Source organism: Rhinolophus sinicus, chromosome 7 (assembly GCF_057876585.1).
Source record: "Rhinolophus sinicus isolate RSI-liver-muscle chromosome 7, RSI-T2T, whole genome shotgun sequence".
In the NCBI taxonomy this organism is placed as follows: Eukaryota; Metazoa; Chordata; class Mammalia; order Chiroptera; family Rhinolophidae; genus Rhinolophus; species Rhinolophus sinicus.
This window is the reverse complement of record NC_142507.1, coordinates 24,219,596-24,246,060: the sequence shown is the minus strand read 5'-3', so window position 1 is coordinate 24,246,060 and position 26,465 is coordinate 24,219,596. Positions and strand designations below refer to the sequence as shown.

Genomic DNA, 26,465 nt, shown 5'->3' with positions numbered 1-26,465 from the left:
CATCAGATAAAATCAACTTTAAGGTAAAAACTGCCATAAGAGGCAAAGAAGGTCATTATATAATAATAAATGTTTCAATTCATCAAGTGAATATAACAATTGTAAATATATATGCACCTAATATTAGTGCACCTAAATATATAAAGAATATATTAACAGAACTGAAGGGAGACATAGACAGCAATACAATAATAGTAGGGGACCTCAGTGCCCCACTTCTGACAATGGGTAGAGCATCCAGATAGAAAAATCAATGAGGGAACAGCAGATTTGAACAACACTATAAATCAAAGGAACTTAACAGACATATATAAAACATTCCATTCAAAAGCTGGAGAACATACATTCTTCTCAAGCATACATAGAACATTCTCCAGTATAGATCATATGTTAGGCCACAAAGAAAGTCTTAACAAATTTAAGAAGATTGAAATCATATCTCGTATCTTATATGACCACATGAAAACAGAAATCAATAACAGGAGGAAAATTGGAAAATTCACACATATATGGTCAAGTAATCTTCAATAAGGGTACTGAGAAATGAAATGGAAAAAGGATAGTCTCTTCAATAAATGCTGTTGGGAAAACTGGACATTCACTTTTTTTTAAAAATGAAATTGGACCCTTATCTTATAACACACACACAATTCAAGTCAAAATAGATTAAAGATTTAAATTTAAAACCTGAAAACATGAATCTCCTGAAAGAAAACATGGGGAAAAAAGCTACTTGATATTGGTCTCAATGATGATTTGGGGTATGACACCAAAAGCACAAGCAACAAAAACAAAAATAAACAAGTGAGATTATGTCAAACTAATTAAAACCAAAAAAGCTTCTTCAGAGCAAATGACCCAATCAACAAAATGAAAAGAGAACCTACAGAATGGGAGTAAATATTTGCAAACCATGTATTTAAAAAGGGGTTAATATGTAAAATAAGGAACTCATACAATTCAATATCAGAAAAGTAAATAACCTTATTAAAAAATGGGCAAAGAACCTGAATAAGACATTTCTCCAAAGAAGACATACAGATTTCCAACAGACATATGAAACAGTGCTCAATATCACTAATCACATGGGAAATTCAAATCAAAGCCACAATGAGGTATCATCTCACATCTGGTTGAATGGCTATTATCAAAAAGAGAGAGGGAGAGAGATAATGTATTGTTGGTGAGATTGTAAATTGGTACAGCCATTATGAAAAACAGTATGGAGTTTCCTCACAAAATTAAAAATAGAACTACCATACGATCTAGGAGTGCTACTTCTGGTTATTTATCCAAAGGAACTGAAATCAAGATCTTGAAAGATACCTGCACTCTCACATTCACTGCAGCATTATTCACAATAGCTAAGGTATGGAAACAACCTAAATATCCATCAGTGGATGAATGGATAAAGAAAATGTGTTATATATATATATATAATGAAATACATAATGAATATTATTCAGCCTTAAGAAAGAAGAAAAACCTGCTATTTGCAACAACATGGATGGTACATATTATGCTAAGTGAAATAAGCCAGACATAGAAAGAAAATACTGCATGATCTCACTTATATGTGGAATCTAAAGTAGTCAAAGAAGCAGAGAGTAGAACAGTGGTTTTCAGGGGCTGAGGGTGAATGGGAAATGGTCAAGAGTACAAAGTTTCAGTTATGCAGATAAATAAGTTCTGGAGATTTACTATGCAGCATAGGACTGTAGTTAACAATATTGTACTATATACTTAAAATTTGTTAAGAGGGTAGAGCTTATGTTAAATGTCTCACCGCACACAAAAAAATAATAATAAAGAGGTCAGGAGGAAACTTTGGAAAGTGACACCTATGTCTATGGTCTTGATGGGGTGAATGTATATTCTTATCCCCATACTTATCAAGTTTTATACATTAAATATGCAAAGGTTTTTACATGTCAATCATAACATAATAAAGTGTTTTTTTAAAGCAGTCTTTCTTTTCCTTTTATATTAATATTAGAGTGCCATAGTTTTCTTTGGTGCATGTTACATAGTTTTCTTTGGTCATGGGCTGTCATGATTATAATTGATTTTAATATTTAAATTAAAGTCTTTCTTATGTGTATTATTTTTAAGAATAATTCTGTTTCTGTTTGTAGATATAACTTAGTTATTATAATAATAGTAATAGGCAGACTATGAATTCCAAAAATAAATAATATACACATATATAATATTAAAATATTATATTTAACATATTAGGCCCATAAAGTTAAAATTTTGCTGTACATAAGAGCCCTCAATATTGAATGAATACTCTATAGATGATGCTAAATATAAGCAATGATGCAGGATCTGATAATTCATGATGTCAGATGATGATGCTAGTAGCTAACATTTATCGAGTGCTCGCTGGATGCCAGATACTGCTTTACCAACTTGCCATTCATTGATTCATTAGATCTGGAAAACACCCTAACAGGCAGGCACTATTATTAGCCCTACTTTGCAAAAGAGAAAAATGAGGCACAGAGGTCTAGGTAATGTTTCCAAAGCGATACTGCCCATAAATGGTGAAATCAGGATTCTATCCGAGGTAGTTCGCTTCCAGAATCTGTGCTCTTAACCAAAAAGAAATACGGTAAACTCAGAAGTATTAGCTGAGTTTCTTGCCTAGGTGGATGAGTTCTAATGCAATGGATGCCTGATTCCTTTCAGTGAGCATTTCCCACAAATATAACTCTATGAACTACCAACAGCATTCAGCTCTGATTCAGTGCATAGAGATTATCTAAAACATTCCTCTTGATCATCCAGCACTCTTGACATGCAGTGTAATACAACACTCCAAAATGAGCACACTAGATGGTCTGGAGACAATCTGTCATTACATAAACAAAATCTGCTTCAGAAAATAAAAGACACAAAGGAAGAATGGAGCCCTCTTACAAAGCTACTTAAATTTTCTCCCATTTCCTCCACATTTGCTATACAAATTAATCTTCTGCCTACACTGGTGGATCTTCTCTGCCATTGCTTCAGCATACATTCATCTACAGCAACGCCTTCCTGGAAAATCCACATCTATCTCCATTTCCTCTTTCAAAAAACTAATTGAAATCCATTTCTTCTAGGATGTTATTTTCTAGTTAAGTTTACAAGTATAATATTAAATATAAAAATCAGTTCTTTATTTGGGAAAAATCATCCATTTTTTTATTATTTAACCCATGCTACTCGACCTCATAATGTATATGCAGCATTTCTTCTTAAATCTGAGTTATGCATGAAAACCTAAAGCTCAGAGATTTTTGCAATTTTATTTCCATTTGTTCTGTGTCTGAAGAAACAAAATCCTGTGTGTAATTAATCATATTTAAAAATGCTTCTCTGATAAAGTTTGGCATATCTTAAAATTTACCAAATATTATAGCTTAATACTTGCAGTGGCTATACTGGAAATTCATTTTATAGCTTCAGAGGATAGTTATGTTTCATTGAAAAATGGGTACCATTCAAGGTAAGCTATGATTTTAGCAACGTCCTTTCACTATGACCTGGAAAATCTCTGCTACACAGTCAATTATCTGTACTCACAGGTATCATGAAACTCTAATAAACTGGAGCATTTAGACAATTGTTAAGGCAATAAATAACATTTATAAAGTCCAAAATGATTGTTCTACTCCCCTCCCCTCACGAGTTTCTATTGAGACCAAAGATATTTTCACACCTTTATCTTTTACTTATCTAGAACTCCTAAAACAGTAGTTCTCACCTTGGCTGCAGGTCAGTGTCAGCCTGGGGAGATCTTAAAAATCTTGATACCCAGACTGTGCCTCAGGTAAATTAAACCAGACCCTCCAGGGTGGGACCCAGGCAGCAGTATTTTCTAAAGTATCTAGGCGATTCCAATGTGCAGCCCAGGGTGAGAACCACAGTCCTAGAAATACAGAGAAAACATCAAGTATCCTGTTGGTACGGGTTAAGAACTAATATGTCCAACATCTAATGGTTTTGGTCATCTGTGCTACTATCCATCTGTGACCAGGATTTTGAATGGTCTATGGCCAAATGTATCTGTTACGATGGTGCTATGGAGATTAACCCCTAAGAGAAAAGGGTAAAGAGCAATATGTCTCTAACGATTTGGGGCCCTTTTTAGGGAGAAAGAAGTTGGGAGAGGAGGTGTTTCTCAGAATTGCCAGGAGACAGTGGAATTGTATTTCAAACATCCATATGCCTGGGGTTCCTTACTTCATCCCCACCCCTCCAGATTCTGATAAGCACTTCCAGAATAGGAGATAGGTTGGGTGTCTGTGTTCAGGTAATGTCACTATCCCATCTTATGTTTAGATGTGGAAACAAACACAGAATTATTTTATTTCTCATCTTCTATGTATTTAGGCATTATATTTCCATTGTCTTTTCTGCCTTTCCCCTAGATGTGTGTCCTACTCACTCCCAAATTAAGAGTTTAATTAGAAGTTATGTTTTATTTATTTATAATTAATTAATTTTTAAAGCTTTTTATTAAAATATAGCTAACACACAATATTATATTAGTTTCAGGTGTACACAATAGTTATTCAACATTTATATACCTAACGTTTTACAAAAGTGAAATGAAAATGAATGCTCTTACCTTCCCTGACTTTGGTTCCTCCAAGAACTATAGCAGATATGCCAACAGATGAAGATAGAAGCCAAATACAGATATTGATGATCTTTGCCTTCAAGGGTGTGCGAAAGTCCAATGCCTTGACAGGATGGCACACGGCAATATACCGGTCCACACTCATCATGGTCAAGGTGAATATGCTGGTAAACATGTTGTAGTAGTCAATGGAAATGACTATCTTGCACAGCACATCTCCAAATGGCCAGGAATTCATCAGATAGACAGTGCTCTGGAAGGGCATGGTTGTAGTAACTAACGCATCCGCCAAAGCCAGATTGAATATATAGATGTTGGTTGCTGTCTTCATCTTAGTGTATCTAAAAGATAAGAAACAAGATCATTTCCCTCCATGTTCATGTCAAATCCATGAGGTCAATATATTTATGAAACCCTTTGGGTTATTGAATTTGTTCTTTATTCACTTATGCTTTACATATTTATTGGGTGTCTAATATGTAAAAGCACTGCTATTGACATTAGGGGTAGTATAAAGTGGGCAAAAATATATGACTTTATTGGGCTTTCATTCTAGTGTTTCGTGCAAAAATATATTTAAATAAAAAATTAAAAGGTAAAGAAAACAGCATAGATAAATAGATGAATACAGACTTGCATGTAATACAGATCTTTTCAGTTTTCACTGGCTAAATCACAAGTTTGTTGATTTTGTTTGCCAGTGTGCCACTAGTTTTTCATTTTAAATGCATTATGTAAATAAAGCAGGTTCAGTTCTTCCCGAATACGTGTCCTAGCACTAAATGTAATCTGGTACATTAGGTAAGACAGAACTCTGTTTTTCTTTACTCTCATCTTGAGAGAATTTTAAAGTACATAATTTGCTTCATTTTCCAACTATAGGGAGAATAATTTTCAAAGTAGGTCAGAAAGATTGCCTTTAAGCCCAAATTACTATTTCCATTATAACATGAAATTTAGAACAATTCTATTTTCAACTAAAACCAAATTAAGAGGATTGTTTTACTTAGAGAATGCTTCCTCAGGGATCTACAGGGCATGAAATGTTCCAAACCATATCAGCAGATTTTCAGACACCCAGTGCTAAGATATAATTACTTTCTACGTATCTCAGATTTGTAAACCTTATCAAATTCAGCCACGCCCCACGCACCTTCAAGGAGCCAGGCTTCTTCAATATGGTGGCCATCACTTCTATTAAAGATCATTTAAAAGGAGCTGTCTTATGGAAAACCACATCTGCTTTGGCTATAAAATCAGTATCTGTGGTATTCATTGATCACTGTGTCCATGTTGCTCCATATAAATATTTTCACATGAGAAACTTCTTTTAACATGAAATGATAGAATTGCCTTGGCTCCCTTTATAAACAGTGTGGTCTGTGAACTCAGATAGTCCTGAGTCTGAACTGAATATAAGCCTTTTCTGAGTTTTAGTTGCTGTTAAATAAGAATAATAAAACCAAACTGACAGTACATGAAATAAAGATAGTAGAAGGCCTGACTCAAAATCTCTCACACACAGGATCATACCTCACTGCCCCCCAGGCCCCCAATTGTCCCTTCCTCTTTTCTTGTTAGGAAACAAATCTGTTTGTGCTTGGATGAAGGCATTGTGAGGATTGATACTAGAGTCAATACCTGTTGGTTTCCATGTTGATGCTCTGTTAACTAAACAGTGTTTTAATCTGGAGAGTGAGAAGTTTATTTAAAAATATGTTTTGCCTTTACAGTTTTTACTCAAATATTAAATGGCCCATAAGCTTTAGAAAATGATTAAATGTGTATGGCCAATGCTCAGAACATAGGCTTTAAAAAGGCACAGATAACTATGCAAACACACCTACTGAGACAGAGCCAAATGTTTCCAATGAGCAAGACTGAAATGCTATATGTTCAATATTGTCGTCTTAAATATATGGTTTTATGTTTGAAAAAAGGCACCTTAACAAGCTGATTTCTTACTCTTGCAACTTTCTCCCCCCAAATCCCTGATACTAGCAAAGATTCTAGCAGGCAATATCTTAGACTTCTATTCTCACCTTTTGTGACCCTGATATTTTCCTCTTTCTGTATGAAGTTAGACTGGTCTTCTCTGCCCTACATAGTTAGGTAGATCTGGGTTCTAGCCATTTTTCTTTCTGATAGTCTTTGGAGAGGTCACTACAAACTCTGAGCTTCAGTTTCCCAACTATAAAATGGGAAATATAATGCCTATTTCATAAAGTTCCCAAGAAAAGTAATAGAATGCACGTGATCTGGAGCATATGTCTAATTTATTTCATGTTCCCCAACTCTTCTTTCCTCTCTTGTATGAGTGGAAGTCACTAGTTACCATGCAAAGCAGAGGGCAACATAGTTTTTAGTTAATGCCCAAGGACATATTTATGCCCAATTTAGCTTGAATATAAAAGATAAGAGTAAAAATGAAGCCTGGGACCTCAAACACTACAAGAACATGAATGGAATAATACATGAGTTACAATATCTTTAAGTAATTATGAAATGTTGAGTGGTAGCTTACTCTTAGCTTTTCAAAAATATTTATAACAAATGGATGTATGAAATTGCTTAAGAACTTATAAAGAATTCAAATCCTGTCATCGGATCTCAGAATAAGAGAGATGAACACCCACAATAAAAATGTTTATAAGATACACTAAGTGTAGTGAAAGTCTCTGCTCCCAGAGAAACAAGCTTTGGCCAGACTACTCATGAGGGAGCTACTGCTGTTACCATCCCCCAGGGCTGGGAACATCTACCAGGGACCTAGAAAGGAGCCTGCACTCTCTTACTGTGGAGACCCCTGGATCTGCCAACATCCCAGTGTCATGGACTCACATCCCTATTTTGAGAGGTTCATATTAATGACAATAATAATAATAACCATTTGTTTCAAAACACTCCCTGTGTCAGGCATTCTGCTATACATCCACATGCTTTATCCTATTTAGTCCTCACAACAACTCTATGTGGTACATATTAGTATCCCTATTCTATAAATGAGGCCACCAAAAATGGTAGGAATTATGTAAATTTGTCATACAGTTATAAGTACAGATATGAAGGGCATGGCAGAACTAGTTGTAAAGTGTAATACAGTTACAAAGGGCATGGCAGGAATTCAAAACCAAGAGGTTTGATCCCAGTTCCTGCATTTACATCTCCCAAGCACTAATTTACAAAGCTCAATATTTTGACTTTCACGTATCTTATTTGATTCTCACAACAACTGCCCTTTGAGTTTATCCTGTAGATTTATGTCTTTTCCTAAAATAGCTGAAAGAAGTTACACTCTGGTAAATTGTAATTCGCCTAGTGTCAGCAGAGGCAGGAGCTCAGTGGGAGGATCTCGAAGGGGCAGCAGGGCACGGCCCTTCTTCCGGAGTTCTAGAAGACATATGCTTGTAAGTCTACAACACTGAAAGGGAGAACTAACAGGAGTAATTAAAAGTAATAAATAAACTATGAGTTCAAGAAATATTTATTGACTGTCTTGTATGAACTACACTGGACTGGATCCTATAAACACATGATTATAAGACCACACCCTCAAAGACAGTCTGGTTGAGCTGTTGCATATTATTTGTATTTATTTAACCAAAATGAAATGGTAGTTAGTTATTTTGGTCATTGTATGTCCACTTGTAGAAAAGAAAAAAAAACAAGTAAGCTTTCTTACTGTGTTTACATTTTATCCACACTGCTTTACAAAAATTCACAAGCATTTCAAGTAAAATGGTATCATCTGGGAGGGAAGTTCTGGCTTATGTAGAGAAGCTGGAGGTGGGCTGGCAGTAAATGGTTGCACGTTTTAGCATATACACCATAGGAATATATGCCACTAAAAGAGCAAAGTCTGTGGGCTGTCCTCACTAAACTTGACAATGTTACAAACCTGGAAACAACAGTATGGTGTACCAGCAGAGATGCATGGAACAGGCCAGAAAGAGGGGTCAGCTAGGGAATAGACAGTGCCAGCAGTGAGGAAGGTCATCCCTGGGCAACATGGTAGAGTGTGTCTCCAGGAGTTAAAAATGCTTCCCATGACACCTTAACTCAAGACCCTCCTACTGTATTTCTCTTTACAGAGAATTAAAGGCTGGCTTCTAAGTTGGCAGCCATACACATTTGTGTGATGGCAAGGGGAACAAAGTTATCTGCTGAGCTATCAGGAACCAAGGTCACCAGGCACAGTTTCTGGGATAGTGTGACACTTGCCACACAAGAAATGAGGCATAAGTGGAAGGAATATTGACCTTGTGCTACAGTAGTGTCAGGGCTTCTTGTCCTTTCCATGATGTGCCTGCTATGCTCAGACAACATTCAGGTAGAACAATCTTGGATTATTAGCATGGCTTGCTATTGAGGTTAATTGCCCAACTGGGTCTTTATAAAAATGTAAACGATGATTTGTTAATCAGAAGCTCCTTTTTAGCTTTATGACAGCATGATAAATCCATAATCTTGATGGCTAACCACCATATAACTTTAAATATAAACACGTTTTCAGTTTTATTGGTCTCAGTTATTTTTGGCTCTTACCTGCAATTGTCCCCCATGTTGACATACACATAGCCTCTTTTCTTTCTCCAGTTATGTTCATGCTCTCTCCCCTGTCTTCATTGTTTCATTATTTCAACACATTTTTAAATGCACACTCCATACACAGCAATATCCTTGGACATGAAGGATAACTGAAAAATAAATTCAATATACAGACCCTACTCCTAGGATCTTTTAAACTAACTCAGTCAAAATTATAATGTGAACTAGAGGAATAGACAGAAGAGAAAGATCCATGTGTAATGAAGAGATCTTGAAGAAAAAAACACGTACAGTATCTTGAGCTTTGAGAAGAATTTGGATAGAGAGATTTGATGGCTAGAGTCTTTTTAAAGGCTCAAGGTCATGCGGGAGGGGGTGTAATGGGAGGCTGGTTAGGATGGGCAAAGAAGTGTCAGGCCACAGAAGACCTTGAACACCAGGAGGAAAAACCATTTCAAGCATTTACTGAGGAACAATTATGTGACAGACAGTGTTTTAGGAACTTTGTATTGTCTAGCAAAGTTGTCATGATGATTAAATGAGACAATGCCTCAAATTACTTAGCACAGAACCTGGTACTTGATTGTTCAGTAAATGTCAGCCTTCATTGTCATCATTGCTTTTCTTCTTATTGTTATTATAATTGTTACTGTTGTTAATTATCTATTACAGTCCTAATAACCTGTACTTCAATCTCATAAGATATCAATGCCTCAATTTTTTTTGAAGATTATTATCAGGGATTCTCAGAGTTAATATCTAACAAGTAAAGGAATTCAGAACTGTCATTCCAAAGCTTGTTAAGGAGTCAGAAATTTTTTCAGAGAAATAGTGTGATTCTGCCACTTTCAGCAGTTAAAGATCGAAAAACAGTCTGGATCAAAATGGTGGTGTGAGGTGAGGCTCTGTAAAGCTCCCCCGGAATTTACAACTAATCGAACAACAATATCTCCACAAAGGACTCGCTGCACAGCAGACAGGCAAGATGAAGAGGCCCACTACTGAATTCACCTAAAGGTGGGCGAATCACGAGAGCAGGGGAGGAAGGAAGGGAGAAGTACAGAGACGGAGCTGCGCGGGCACAGGACACAGACCTAGCTCAGTGCTCCGAGTTCGCTGCATCCGAGAACTACCGCAGCTATGGGAGACGGAAGAATTCGGATTGTAGGGCTCTGTTTATGGCCCACAAGGCTGAGGGGGCAGCATATAACACAGCTGAACCTAACGCTCACAGCAGAGACCTCGGAGAAAAGACTGAGGGAAGATAGCTAAAAATGGTGGTTTAAGCCCTCACTGCTGAGCAGAGAACGGAAGCCTTAGGCACTGACACTAGCCGCCCCCTCCTTACCCTCTCAGAGCTCGCCCTGCCCCCATCTGCCCAGTGCTAGAAGCAGAACAGTAGCAGAGTCAGATCAAAAGAACAGAATAATTCCTGTTCTGAGGACTGTGGACCGCAGACACAGATTCGCAGCCCAAATAGTTCCGGCAAAGGGGACGGAGCTGTGGAGGAAGGACCAGCTGTGGTGGTGGTCGCTGCCATTGCTCTGGGCCACCTATCACAACTCACCCCGCCACTGACCCCACCTATCTGGGCGGATCCCTGCAGGAGTAAACAGAACTGCTGAAACATATGGGCTCTAAATCTGGTGCAGGAAGAGCTTTGGAACTTCAAAAGTTCTCCACATACCCACACAGATACTGCGCTCTGTGATCCAGGTGAACTATTAACAGAGGAAAAGCCCATCTCCCAGGGAATCCCGCCATTGTGTGAGAGCTGGAATAGTGCTGAGAAAACATAGCACTACCGTATGAGAGAGAAAAAAGAAAGGATACATCGGACAGAAAATAAAACATTCTACCAACAAGTACTGGAAAACAAAATAAAGACCTCTTCCTATCAACCTGTTGCAGAAGTCACTCCTGTAGATGTTTAGGGAGAGAAATAATAAATCAGTAATTGCAATGAATAACCAAGACAACAAGACAGCTCAGAAAGAAAGTGAAAAGTCTCCAGAAAAGGTACTTAAAGATATGGAAATATGTGACTTAAATGACAGAGAATTCAAGATTGCATTTTTGAAAAAACTCAATGAGATGCAAGAAAAGACAGAAAGGCAGTTTAATGAACTCAGAAACACAATCAAAGAACTACATGAGCATTTTACGAAAGAGATTGAAATTTTAAAAAAAGAACCAAATAGAATTTCTGGAGATTAAGAACTCAATAGAAGAAATTAAGAATGAAATAAACAGCTTAGGTAGTACAGTAGACCAGATGGAGGAAAGAATCAGTGGCATCGAAGATAGAAACCTGGAAATGACACAGATAGAAGAAGAAAGAGACTTGAGACTTAAAAGAAATGAAAGAACTCTACAAGAACTTTCTGACTCCATCAGAAAGAGCAATATAAGAATAAAGGGCATACCAGAAGGAGAAGAAAGAGAGAAGGGAACAGAGAATATATTCAAACAAATTGTCGATGAGAACTTCCCAAATTTGTGGACAGAACTGGACCCTCGAATCCAAGAAGCAAATAGAACACCTTATTACCTCAATCTCAACAGGCCTTCTCCAAGGCACATTGTATTGAAGCTGTCTAAAAATCAATGACAAAGAAAGAATCCGCAAGGCAGCCAGGGAAAAGAAGACGATAACCTACAAAGGAAAGCCCATTAGATTATCACCAGATTTTTCAGCAGAAACTCTATAAGCCAGGAGGGAGTGGAACCAAATATTCAAACTATTGAAAGAGAAATTATGAGCCAAGAATAATATATCCAGCAAAAATATCCTTTAGATATGAAGGAGGAATAAAGACCTTTCCAGACATAGAGAAACTGAGGGAATTTTCTAATACACGACCTGCACTACAAGCAATAATAAAAGAGGCTATTCGACCACCATCAACACGGACAATTTGAGGCAACAAAAACATAAAAAGGGGGAGAGTAAAGGCCTGAACCGGAATATGGGAATGGAGAAAGTAAGCATGCTGAAAAAAATCGAATATTCTAAATATCAAACTTTCTTTTACATAAACTTAAGGGTAACCACTCAAAAAAAAAAAAAAAAAAAAAAAAACAAGAACCAATCCAGAACTGAAATATATACTGTAATAAAAGAAGAAACAGAGGGAAACATCATAGGATACCATCACACAGAAATAACAGACAACAACAAAAAGGCAAAGAAACAAAGGAGACACAGCCTTACCAGAAAACTGAAAATAGAATGACAGGAAATCCTCACATATCAGTAATCACCCTAAATGTAAATGGACTGAACTCACCAACAAAAAGGCACAGAATAGCAGATTGGATCAAAAAACGAAAACCAACCATATGCTGTCTCCAAGAGACACATCTAGTTACAAGGACAAGCATAACTCAAAGTGAAAGGGTGGAAATTGACACTCCAAGCAAATGGTACCCAGAGATAATCAGGTGTAGCCATAATGATATCAGATGAAAGAGACTTCAGGGTGAAAAAGATAACAAGAGACAAAGATGGACATGTCACATGGTAAAGGGGACTATACAACAAGAAGACATAACAGTAATTAATATTTAAGCCCCCAATCAGGGAGCACCGAAATATACCAAGCAAGTACTAACAGAACTAAAGGGAAAAACTGACCAAAACACAATTAAACTAGGGGACTTAAACACATCATTTACAGCTACGGACAGATCATCCAAACAGAAAATAAATAACGAAATAGCAGCCCTAAATGACACATTAGATGAAATGGACATAATTGACATATATAGAGCAATCTTCCTCAAACATCAGACTATACATTCTTTTCTAGTGTACATGGAACAATCACAAGGATAGACCATATATTGGGACATAAAATCAGCCTCAGCAAATTTAAGAAGATTGAAATCATACCAAGCATATTCTCTGATCACAAGGTTTTGAAATTGGATATCAACTGCAAAAAGAAAGCAGGAAAAAACACAAATACATGGAGAATAAACAGCATACTTTTAAAGAATGACTGGGTCAAAGAAGAAATTAGAGGAGAGATCAAAAGATACCTAGAAACAAATGACAATGCAAATACATCCTACCAAAATTTTTGGGATGGAGCGAAAGCAGTTTTAAGAGGGAAATTTTTATCATTGCTGGCCTATCTCAAGAAACAAGAAAAATCCCAAATAAATAACCTCATGTTACAAGTTAAAGAACTAGAAAAAGAAGAACAAGTAAAACCCAAGGTCAGCAGAAGAAAGGAAATAACAAAAATCAGAGCAGATCTAAATGAAATAGAGAACAACAAGACAATAGAAAAAATTAATGTGACAAAGAGTTGGTTCTTTGAAAAGATTAACAAAATTGACAAACCCTTGGCTAGACTCACTAAGATAAAAAGAGAGAAGACACTAATTAACAAAATCAGAAATGAAAAAGGGGAAGTTATCACGGACACCACAGAAATACAAAGGATCATCTAAGAATACTATGAAGGACTGTAGGCCACCAAATTCAATAACCTAGAAGAAATGGAAAAGTTCTTAGAAACATATAGCCTTCCAAGGCTGAACCATGAAGAACTGGAAAATCTAAACAGACCGATCACCAGTAACGAAATTGAATCAGTCATCCAAAACCTTCCCAAAAGCAGAAGTCCGGGACCTGATGGCTTCACTAGTGAATTCAACGAAACGTTCAAAGAGGATCTAATACCAATCCTGCTCAAACTCTTCCAAAACATTGAAAGAGCGACAGTACTCCCTAACTCATTTTATGAGGCCAACATTACACTGACACCAAGACCTGGTAAGGACAACACAAAAAAAGAGAACTACAGACCAATATCTCTGATGAATACAGACGCAAAAATCCTAAACAAAATTCTAGCAAATAGAATACAACAATGCATTAAAAAGATTATTCATCACGACCAAGTGGGGTTCATCCCCGGGGCACAAGGATGATTCAACATCCACAAATCCATCAATCTGATACATCACATAAACAAAATACAGAGAAAAATCATATGATTATATCAATTATTGCAGAAAAAGCATTTTACAAGATACAACATCCATTTATGATTAAAACCCTTAATAAAATAGGCATAGAAGGAAAATACCTTAACATTATAAAGGCCATATATGACAAGCCCTCAGCTAATCTCATAATTAATGGTGAAAAACTGAAGGCCTACGTTCAGGAAGGTCTGGCTCTACGTTCAGGAACATGACAGGCCTGTCCCCTATCACCTCTGCTTTTCAACATAGTGTTGGAAGTCCTTGCCAGAGCAATCAGGCAAGAGAAAGAAATAAAAGGCATTCAAATTGGGAATGAAGAAGTTAAATTATCACTTTTGCAGATGACATGATGCTATATATAGAAAACCCTAACAACCACCAAAAAGCTGTTAGAAACAATCAGCAAATACAGTAAAGGTGCCAGCTACAAAACCAACGTACAAAAGTCCATTGCATTCCTATGTACTAACAATGAAATCTCAGTAAAAGACATACAAAAAACAATTCCTTTTGCAATTGCAGCAAAAAAAGAATAAAATACCTAGGAATAAACTTAACCAAGAATGTGAAGGACCTATATGATGATAACTATAAGACATTTTTTAAAGAAATTGAAGAAGACACAAAGAGATGGAAAGACATTCCGTGCTCATGGATTGGACAAATCAACATAGTTAGAATGGCCATATTACCCCCAAGCAATATACAGATTTAATGCAATCCCCATCAAAATCCCAATGGCATTTTTAAAAAGAAATAGAACAAAAAATCATCAGATTTGTTTGGAACCACAAAAGACCCCAAATAGCCAAAGCAATCTTAAGAAAAAAGAACAATACTGGAGGTATCACACTCCCTGATTTTAGCTTGTACTACAGGGCTACAGTAATCCAAACAGCATGGTATTGGCAGAAAAACAGACACATAGACCAATGGAATAGAATTGAGAACCCAGAAATAAAACCACATAAATATGGACAGATAATGTTCCACAAAGAAGCTAAAAACATACAATGGAGGAAAGACAGCCTCTTCATTAAATGGTGCTGGCAGAATTGGATACCCACGTGCAAAAGACTGAAACTGGACTGCTATCTGTCACCATGTACCAAAGTTAATTCAAAATGGATTAAAGACTTAAGCATAAGACCTGACACAATAAACTGCATAGAAGAAAACATAGGTACTAAACTTATGGATTTTGGGTTCAAAGAGCATTTTATGAATTTGACTCCAAAGGCAAGGGAAGTAAAAGCTAAAATACACGAATGGGACTATAGGAAACTTAAAAGCTTCTGCACAGCAAAAGAAACCATTGACAAAATAAAGAGGCAACCAACTGAATGGGAGAAGATTTTTGCAAACAGTGCCTCCGATAAGGGGCTAATATCTGAAATATACAAGGAATTCATGAAACTCAACAACAAAAAACCAAACAACCCAATTGAAAAATGGGCAGAGGACCTGGAGAGACATTTCTCCAAAGAGGACATACTAATGGCAAATAGACATATGAAAAAATGCTCAACACTAATCATCAGGGAAATGCAAATCAAAACCACAATGAGATATCACCTCACCCCAGTCAGAATGGCTATCATCAACAAGACAAATAATAACAAGTGTTGGAGAGGCTGTGGAGAAAAAGGAACCCTCATACACTGTTGGTGGGAATGCAGACTGGTGCAGCTGTACGGAAGGCAGTGTGGAGGTTCCTCAAAAAATTAAGACTAGAATTACCATATGACCCAGCAATCCCTTTCCTGGGTATCTACCCCAAAAATCTGAAAACATTTATACATAAAGACACGTGTGCTCCAATGTTCATAGCAGTTTTGTTTATGGTGGCCAAGACATGGAAACAACCAAAATGTCCTTCGATAGGTGAATGGATAAAGAAATTGTGGTATATATACACAATGGAATACTATTCGGCGGTAAGAAAAGATGACATAATAACATTTGTGACAACATGGATGGATCTTGAGATTATAGTGCTAAGCAAAATAAGTCAGACAGAAAAAGCAGAGAACCATATGATTTCACTGATATGTTGTATATAAACCAAAAACAACAAAAGAACAAGACAAACAAAGGAGAAACAAAAACTCATAGACAGAGACAATAGTTTAGTGGGTACCAGAGGGTAAAGGGGGTGGGGGGTGGGAGATGAGGGTAAGGGGGATCAAATATATGGTGATGGAAGGAGAACTGACTCTGGGTGGTGAACACACAATGGGATTTATAGATGATGTAATACAGAATTGTACACCTGAAATCTATGTAATTTTACTAACAATTGTCACCCCAATACATTTAAAAAAAAATCCCCCCCCAAAAAAAAGGGAAAGAAAAAAAAGGAAAACAGTCTGATTAGGGCAGTCAAGTGTGTATCATGAATGTAGAAAACTTTTCACCTGAGAAAACAGGACATAGTCTAGAAGGGAATATTGATATACAATATTAGCACACTACTCCTTGATGGAGAAATGCTGTCATGCGCATTATGGTGTTTATGGTTTTACAAAGGCAGTACCCATTTTTCAGGTGAGGAAACTGAATAAAGAGGAAGTATGTGACTTGCCTAAAACCACAAATTAGTGAGAAAATGGGAAGTAAAATCTGAGTCTTCTTAGCAGCTTTCAAACTACAGCTCCAAAATAATGAAAACAAACAAACAAATAAACAAAAAACACCTAGTGTCCATTTTCCTGAAGACTCCTTTAAATACCTAACAGCCAATAGAATACATCTGAACAAATGTTTGGTCTGGTGATTAAAAAAAAAAAAGTGTGATCAAACATCCCTGACCCAGAAAAAGCCAGCCCCTATCTTTCTATGCTGGAGTTGCACTAGGAGTCTGAAGACCCCCAAACACCAAACTCAGTAGTAGAAAGTTTCTAAAGCCCCTGAGAAATAATTTTTTTTTTTGACCAACAGTGGAAGATTAGCATAGTGAGGGATGAGTTTTGGCACTCTTTTCTCTGCTACCCACAAGCATGATTTACTTATTTTCCTGGGCATGTTTCCAGACACATAGCATTCTAGCTTTTATGTTTAAAACAATCAAGAATAATGATGGCTGTACTGATGTGAAATCTCAGAAGAATTTATTTGAAAACAGTGAGTTTGCTTCATTAAATCCTGTAGATGCCTTCAGTTCACCTAAATGAAATCAATTTATGATACGTCCTATTTACTATTGAAACTACGATTCTTTATTAAAGGGAAGTAGCTTATTAGTTTTAGAAAAAGAAGGTAAATTCAGTTATTGTTTCTCCAATGAACTGATTTGAAATTGCCTCAATGTGTATGTAGTATTCTAAAGGAATCATATTTCCATAGCATCAAGCCCCTTCAGTTCCCCGGAATTACTCTCCCATGCAAAGAACAAAAGCTATGAAGGGAACTGAGAAGTGGAGTATGTTTCTGAATCCTATGACTGTCAAGACTGCAGTCACCACTCAGGTCGAGTTACCCAGCAGAATAGTGGGCATGCATCACATCACACCTCCAGCAGGCTGCTCATGAAGGACGATGGCCGGGAGAGGGGAAGAAGGAGAATGTTGGAGTAATTATTTCACTGCAATAGCCAGTGACCCAGTAATTGCTCATCTTGTCTGCAGTCAGGGCCCTGACTCCTAGAACAATGTTCTGGTACATTCACCTGTGTACACAGGGTGAATTTTTATCATGTCCAATGATACGAAGTGGAAAACGACAAATCTCAAATGACTGAAATGTTGTTTCATAGTGTACACTATCTGGATCTCCATGTAGATATCATAAATTATTTTTCTGTTTTTATACTGAAAACTGACTTCGTAAGCTACAAGATGCTGGCAGAGAGGAGACAAGATTACCCTCCTGTTCTGTCCTCTGTCAGAGGAAGTGAGCCCTTCACTAGGTGGAAAGCAACATAGTAAGGCACAGAGTTTAGAGTTTTGTTGTGAAGTTATATTAATTAATAATGAGTTAATAAGCTCAACTAGAGCTCAGAAAATTGTTCCTCTTGTTATAGCTAATCTTTAAATGACCGTAACTGGAGCCATTCTTAATCTGATGGCTTCTTTGCCCACTCTTAGACCCATAACTTTGGGATTTCTCAGTTTATCATGTTTTATGTTTTTCTTGTCTTTCATTTAAATTCTGACTCAGTCAGCAGAGAAGTGTCTATAAACACACACACACACACACACACACACACACACACACCTTTTACAATATTATCCTTACTCCTAAAATCTATTCTTCTTACATAAATCTTTCCTAAGACATAAGCCATCGTCTTGTTCAAAGAAAGAAACAAAAAATCTATTGGCTGATTTTCCATTGAGGAATAAACAAATATTATCTGAAACCATCTTTTGTTAATATAGTTCTATGACTGTATTACTTGCACCACTGAAACCATGGACATCAAATCTTAGAAAGAAAATTGTCTCACAGCCATACAATTTTAGGTTTTTAGCTGAGCACAGAGCCTCCTGGGGCAATAACTGAGTGTACCCACAAATAAATCTGGAGAGGAGGTGCCAACTGCGCAGTTCAAAGAAGATACTGCTGCCCAAAAGATGAAGCTGAATGATTAATGGAGAGAAGCTATCATTTCCCAGAAAGAAATAAGTTCCTCCTGGAACTAACTCTAAGACAGGCACCAGGAAAAACTGTAAAGTCTTACAAAGTCAACATAATCAAGAAGTGATTTTGAAGTCTACAGTTTTGCCAGGAGTCTGTTAGCGTTTAGAAGCTCTATCCCAATCACCAAATTGATTTTCTTTCTTCTTGTTTTCCTATTTTTTGGGTGTGTGTGTGTATGTAGGGGGCTGTTTAGTCTCTGATCTCTGAAAGTTTCACAAGGATTTGGACTTCATCTGTAATCACATGTCCCACAGGGAAGGAAATAATCCCATTCAGTTAATCCACATAAACAGTTGCAATAAAACCAATTCTCTCTTTTAAGAGATTGTCAAATGGTAAAATTACTTTGAGAAATGCAAGATAGATTCTCTTGAAAATAACTTCTGAAGTTATCTTTGCTATTCTTGCTTTAAAAGAAATGTTTAATGTTGATTCCAAGAAAGGATTAGGATAAATCAGAGCATGTTTTTACTCAAAGTCTAAGGTAAGACTGGGTTAGATAGGGAGCACCACATGGTTGATTATACCAATATACCTCTACCTTTTCTATAATGCCTCTCTAGGTATAGTTTGGTGATATCATCTAAAGCAGGCTATGTTGACATTTGAGAGAATATGGAATATGTGTGTACATAAACTGCAATAATTACAATGACACTTCAAGGAGGAGGAAGAATACACCTAGGATGGAAAAGAGGCAGGCACTGTGACACTCTGACTAGGACACCCCATTCTTCCCCAATTTGGTTACAGCCACACAGTTTTAGTTGGAATGGTATAAGTTCAACCAGGAGGCCTAGATTTTGTCAGGGGTGACCTCAGTGAGTCAGTATATGCTATGTAACCTAAGATGGTCTCAGTAGAGTGGAACATAGAACTTCTGTTAATGGCTTAGGAAGAAATGCTCTGCCCCCTATTTATGAACAAGAAAACAGGTACCTTCATGAGGAACAACCTCCATGCCCAGCAGGCTTGTGTGGGTTGATTGCCTTTGGAGAAGAAATTTGAGTTCAGAAAATGGAACCATTTCCAGAGTATTTTTGTGTTTTTGTTTTGTTTTTATTCTAAGTCCCTTATAAAGTTACTCCTTGCAGGAAACTTTAACACTCCCCATTCAGAGTGTGATGGTCAGTTTGCTGTGTCATTTTGACTAGGCTACAGTCCCTAAGTATTCAGTCAAATACTTATCTAAGTGCTGCTGTGAAGGTATTTTGTAGATTTGTTAAAGTCTATAACCAGGTGACTTTACACAAGGAATATTATCCTAGATAATCTGGTGGGCTTGATCAATCAGTTGAAAGGCCTTAAGAGCAAAGCTGAGACTTCTCTGAGAAAGACAAAAATTCCACCTGGGGATGGCAACTTGCCTTTTCTGATGCCTTCCCTATGGGTTTCAGACTTGCCTAGCCAATCATGCAAACCAATTCCTTGCAATAAATCTCTTAACACATACATCACTGACTGGATTTGCTTCTCTAGTGGAATCCTAATATGGAGAGTATACAAAGTGAGGACTGAAGAGAGCTGAGAAGGCTCTGGCAAATATGACCATTTAAGAAACATCAGAGGCAGAGGAGTCTGTAATGGAGATTAACGAGGAACCCAGAGGATATGGAAGGAAGTCAAGGATAGGATGCTGTCTGAGAAATTGAGGGACATAAGATTGGTCAAGCATGCCAAACCTCCATAGAAGTGATAGCCAGCCTAACATGAGCATCTGAAACGTGAGAGCTATAACTTTGGTAAAGGAGTGTCAGGGATGGAACCCAAGTACACTTGGCTGAGGAACAGGTGGAAAACAAGGAAATGAAGACAGATTATTCTTCCAAGAAGCTTACTATGTCAAGTAGGAGGATGAAAGGGCATTAGCTAAGGGAACTCAGAAAAATGGAAGGTTCATGATATTGATTATTCGTAAGATGACAGATGCTTGACTATGTATAGGGGCTTAAAGGAACAAAAGCAATGGAGAAGAAGAGATTATAGGTAGAGTAGAAAGGAGATAACTGATATGGCAAAGACACCAGGGAAGCAGACGGTGATGAGATTCAACACACAGGAACAGGGATTTGCCTTGGATAGAATGAAGGAAACTCTTTGACCAAGATAGAAGGGGAATGAGTAGAATATGGCTCCCAGTGCACCTACACAGGAGGAGCATTCCTAGCAGCTGGATACTAGTATGGCCGTGAACTACTGGGTAAGACCATTCTCTGACCATGAGGGGAATATGGTCTGATAGAGGGCTTCAGAATTACAACCAATTAAACTAGATTTTTATTTATTTATTTATTTTTTTAATGGGAAAAGGAATTGGTTCTTTCTGGAGAGAGACACAGAAAAATTAGGTAGAATTGGAGTCAGATACACTTGAAGTCAGTAGTGTTGCCGTGACAAAGATAAAATTGGTTTGATTCAACAGCATTCTATTAGCTGTATATAGAAACAACGATATAGGTTATAGGCTTGATCCAGAATTAAGTTTGGCGGAAGACGGTAGCAGAAGGACAAGAAGGCAAGGTAGTTGAGTACATTGTCAAGAGAGGCTGAAGTTATGACTCATAGAGTCTAGACTAGGTAAGAAAAGAATAATTAGTCTAGGAGAAAAGGAAGGACTGCCAAGTAAGATGGTATCCAAATGTTTGCAGAAGTGGTATAGAGGAAAACGGACCAAAGCACAGGATCTGGGGCCAGGCTGCTGGGATCATTTTAGCCCCACAAGTTAGTAAGGTGAGACCTTGATTCGTTTATTTAATCTTTCTCTGCCTTAGTTCCATCATCTGTTAAATAGGCATGGTAATATACTTATGGCTATGAAGATTAAATAAAATAATTCACATGAGATGGTAGCTTTACCAGCCTGGCATATATTAGAATTCATTAACTTTAATTATTTTTGCTAAGGGAGAAGACAGCTGTCTATGTGGGAAGTTGAAATAAGAGAAGAATGTATATTTAAGATGTCAGTGGTGGGGCTGCCTACCAAGGTCTGGTGTAGGCATGGGTAGGCCTCACAGCACTCATTGCAGGTAACTTGCGCAGGAGGAGGTGAAGAGAGCATGGAGTTAGGATATTGAGTGTCATACCCACGGTGTTGGTAGAACCCAAAGAGGTGGATCAAAGGCTGAGGTAAGAACTTCTCACCCCAAGACCATAAACCCAAAAGCCTGGTGAGATGGGAGGCTGGAATGCATAAATTTTAAGATTTTCACAGTGAGAAGCTAATGTGCCCTAATATTAGGGAATTATGGCAATCAGTACACATTAAGTGATGAAAACCCTTGAAACTTTAAATATATTCAGAAGATACTGGGCAGCTTTCCAGGTACCCAAGGTGGGAAAAGCTACTTATAAGGCAGATTAAAACAATAGTCAACGCTTTTTCCACAACCTTTGCTCCCCAGGTCTGAGCTGGCCATCCTAGACTTGCACTTGTCCTGCCATCTAAGCATCCAAATTCCATCTCCAGCATGATTTCCCAGATGACTGAACTACACCAGGACCCTTCTGCATGTATAGAAATGGTACTTTTCTAATAAATGAGCCCCCATCTTTTCAGGCAATGATGCTCAGTCCTCAACATCGATTATAAAAGTTGCATCTGAATCCCACACTTGGGTCCTGCTCTCAGATCTGATGAGCATCCCACAGCCCTCTTGATGCCTCTCTCGAATCTTCAGTCCTTTCTTCTCCTGAGCCAATTAAACCTACATACCTCGACTTTTCTACTGAGGTTTTACTTTTCAATTCTTTGACCGTATATCACTCTGAACAAATTCTAAATACTGTTCAATCCTCTTATAGATTTAAATGAACTATCATTTCAGTAGGTTGGCATTCCAGGATGATACTATAACTCTTCACTTTTCATTTGTTACCAAACTTAATCTCCAAGTAGCTGAGACTGGGGTGGGAGGATGGAAGATGTTATATGAACTATCTAACTTCTTTTGTATTTTTTAGCTGACTTTATCCCTTTCTAACAAATTTAATCCTGGATATCTTTGTGATGTAGATATAGATGTAGATATAGATATATAGAGAGAGATATATAGATAGACATAGATATAGATAGATATAGATATATAGTGTTTATATTTATATTTATTTATATTTACCATTGAAATTCCTAGTTAATCCATGATGATTCTTTTTTCTTTTTGACATATCTAATGTTCCCCATAAAGTGGTCTTTGCACATATTTTAGGATTCTTCATTCTTTTAGTCTTCAAGATCATATAAAAAGTTGTAGAGCCGCTAAGAGGCTCGTCTCAAACTCAAAAATTCAGGCGCTCACTCAAATGACAATAAGCTGTATCTGTTTTACTCAAGCACTTAAATATGATATGAGTAAGAACAGAGTTGGGTTTTTCCCAGTGTCCTCTTTTTGTGTAACAATGTTTTATTACAAACAACAGCCTCTGTACCAAAGATCTCCTAAAAATTTTAATTATAATATAGAATACAGCTGTCTTTCTTTTTGGTTACTATAATCTTCCCTCTAATAGAGGGCAGCCTGAAATTACCAATGAGTTGGAAAAACAATTTGCTTTTCAAATATTTTCCCCATGCTATAGCCTTTACTCATCATTGACAGAATTCCTGTAAAATGCAATAAGCAATTATGGAAACCATGGGTACCAACTACAGACACTAACTGTAGGTAAAATGAGCTTTATTGGGTATTTGGAGGTTTAAATGATGGTATTTAGTTCCGGAGCTTGGATGAGGATAAAAGACCTGACATTCCCAAGCCCCTCCTCCCCCAAAAAAAAAACACCCGGCAATTTTATGATACTGATTTCCCAAAAGAATCAGACTCCTGCCACTGTAGTTATTGTTCTTCAAGTTCGTAATAAATAGCCTGTTTCAAAACTAAAGTCAGGATTTAAAAAAATAAAAAGAAATTAGTTCTTCATCCTTTTAATATCCCTAAACAGAGTGATTTGCCTTCTTTATTTCACAGCAACTTCTCAAAGGAATGTAAGCTTCTTATTCACTCTCAAAAAGGTACATCTCCAGAGCAGTAAGTCCCCCAGATAATGAAACACATACATCTCAAATGGTATATAAAACAAAGCTGGGATTTTTTTTCTTTTTTTTTCTTTGTTGAAAGAGGCCAAAATAAGAATCATTTCACTTACCTGAAAATTAGCATCTACGTGGATATTTGGATATTTAGGTATTATTGGAAGTTGACTTCAATGTAATTCCAAAAAAGAACAATAAAACAACACTTTCAATTTCTCAAGGTGAAAAATAGAAAGCAAAGCAATTTTTGAAAACCTCCACTACCCGTACTTTAGAAGATAAATATGAGATGGTTTATGTACAAAAGTCACTGATTATTCTAAACGAATAGGATGACATTTTAGTACTAAAAAGGCTCGTGTGTGGATACGAATAACCCTAAATAGTATATTGGGCTTTGCTTCATAATGCATAACACCAATCTTTTAAATCACAGGAAATTCCAAATTATCTTCAATGCATTTGGTTGTCCTAAATTTCATCTTAAACATTATTCGCAGAGGGCAAAACACAATGCTCCAAACTGGCTCAGGCAATCAAACAAAAGTCCAGGCAAATGGACTAGTTTCCTTTCCATGAGACATTGACCTTGCTCCACACCCTAGTACTTACTCGGTGCACAGTTTTCAGGAGTGGTGGGGATGGGGGGCTAACTCTTACATGCTCAAGAGCCTCTGGCCGCCCCGGATTCGCCCTGAGTGAACCTCGCAGTCCCCCACCAAACGCTCTCCCAGGAAATCCTTCACTTCTAAGAGGCCACCCTGCCGAGACTGAACAGAGCCCCCACCAACAGGCTGGCGCCTCTCCGCAGGTCTTGGTGTCGAGCCCCGACCCACACTCCTGGCTTCCGCCACTGTAGCGCCCGGACCCTGCGCTCACCGGATGATCACGAACATGACCAGGGAGTTGCCCACCAAGCCCACGACGAACACCACAGAGTAGACCGCCGTGATGATGACCGGGATGACGGGGGAAATGTGCGCTGGTTCCAGCCGCGCGTCCTCGGAGCCCGCACTGCTGTTGCTGTCGGGTTCCGCCCAGCTTGGGAACCAGCCGCTGCCATTGGGGAACAAGCAAGTGCTCGGGGCACAGGTGGGGTCCGGCTCCCCGCGGAAGATCTGAACCGGGGACTCCATGGTCGGGCGGCTGCAGCTCGAGGCGAGGTGAGGCGGGATCTGCAGGGGCTGCGAGAGCGAGAACCGGCTGGATTCGTAGACGCAAACTTTGCCCGCGCGCGGAGGCCCGCGGCGCTGAGATCCCAGGGCCCACTGGTGCCCACGCTGACCGTATGTCCCCCAGAGCAGGACAGGTAGGGGGATCTCTAGCTGCCATCGTGGCCGAAAGGTGCACCGCTGGGGTGCGGGTGGGGCGGAGAGCACTCGCTCTTTTCCCTGAGTTCCTGAGATGCCCCTCCATTTCATTAGGCATGGACCCTGGTGGAACTGCAGCTCTGAGCCCCAAGGTTCACGAGACCTAGAACACAGAGCCCTCCCTCCCAAGGACTAAGCCTCCAAAGCCTAAAGCTCACCTCAGGCTCCTGGAGACCCGTAGAGATGTCCAAAGAGCGCCCTGGCCGGTGCTGAACCGCTCGTACCGGGTCGCGCTCAGCCCTCGTAGTCGCCGTACACCCGCAGCCCCGCGGGTTCTTAGACCCTTGCTCAGCGCTCTGACAAGGGCGCTTTTTCAACCAAGCGCAGTCTCCGCTGCTCAGCTTGAGGCTCCCAGAAACTGGCGACGCTCAGCCAGGCGGGACGCGGGAACGACGTGGCAGGCGCAAGGGTCGCGCGATCTAGGAGCTCGGCTGACGCTCTAGCACCGCCCCCCTACCCCCGGCCTCGTCGCGCCCCGCCCACCCACAACCTGCCGGGCCGGGGTGAGGGGCAGCTCAGCGTCCCCAACTCCCCGCGGGCTCACCCTTCACTTGAACTCAGAGCCTTACAGTCTTTCTTGGATGTCTCCGCAGTCTTCCCAGCGGCTTTAAGACAGTGAGCCACTGTGCCGTTTAGATTTAGTAGTAAGGAAACGTGTGCCTATTTAGTGAGCATGCATCCGGATTATTCGTAATATGCCTAGAATTTATTGTAGGCATGATTCTCAGCACACAACTTCTTTCAGGTGAGGAGAAAACTCGTAGTTTTATTTGAATGACCCATTCAAATAAAGTAGCAACATGATGCAATTAGAATAGACAGATCATAACATATTAACGATTTAATCTACATAAATAGATTTCTGTGCATTCTGTTCCTTTCAGTCTCTAACTGGGACAACAATACACAGACTGCACCTTACTGGTATTACTTGTACTGGATGGTATTGTCTTCAGAAGAACAGATACTCTCCTTTACTCAGGTCTCAGTGTTGGTCCAGGTAGGTAACAATGTCTTTCTCTTAAATTAATACCAGCAGCCATCACTTATCCTTGACTACAGAGCCTTCTCTACGAACCTGAACCCTCACAGAGAAATTCTTTGCATGACTCTGCCAGTCCAAGCATCTCTGTCAGATCTGCTAGGTGAGAGAAGCCCTCAGGCAAAAGGACAATAGCCCAAAGGTAGGATAGCAAAGGTGGATTGGAGGAGGGGAACCAGGACTAAGCTACTGAAGTGG

General features: G+C 38.6%; 1 protein-coding gene across 1 annotated transcript in view; it reads right to left on the bottom strand.

Annotated features, from left to right (window-relative positions):
- Window positions 1–25,996, bottom strand: part of OPRK1 (opioid receptor kappa 1) — a 40,372-nt gene extending 14,376 nt beyond the window's left edge. Inside the window, exons 1-3 of the mRNA XM_074318774.2 lie at window positions 25,384–25,996; window positions 24,735–25,039; window positions 4,622–4,974 (exon numbers count right to left, since the gene is read on the bottom strand). Of these exons, the coding sequence (XP_074174875.1) occupies window positions 4,622–4,974; window positions 24,735–24,991 (610 nt within the window). The 5' untranslated portion in view covers window positions 24,992–25,039; window positions 25,384–25,996. The remainder of the gene's footprint in view (window positions 1–4,621; window positions 4,975–24,734; window positions 25,040–25,383) is intronic.
- Window positions 25,997–26,465: the final 469 nt, after the last annotated feature.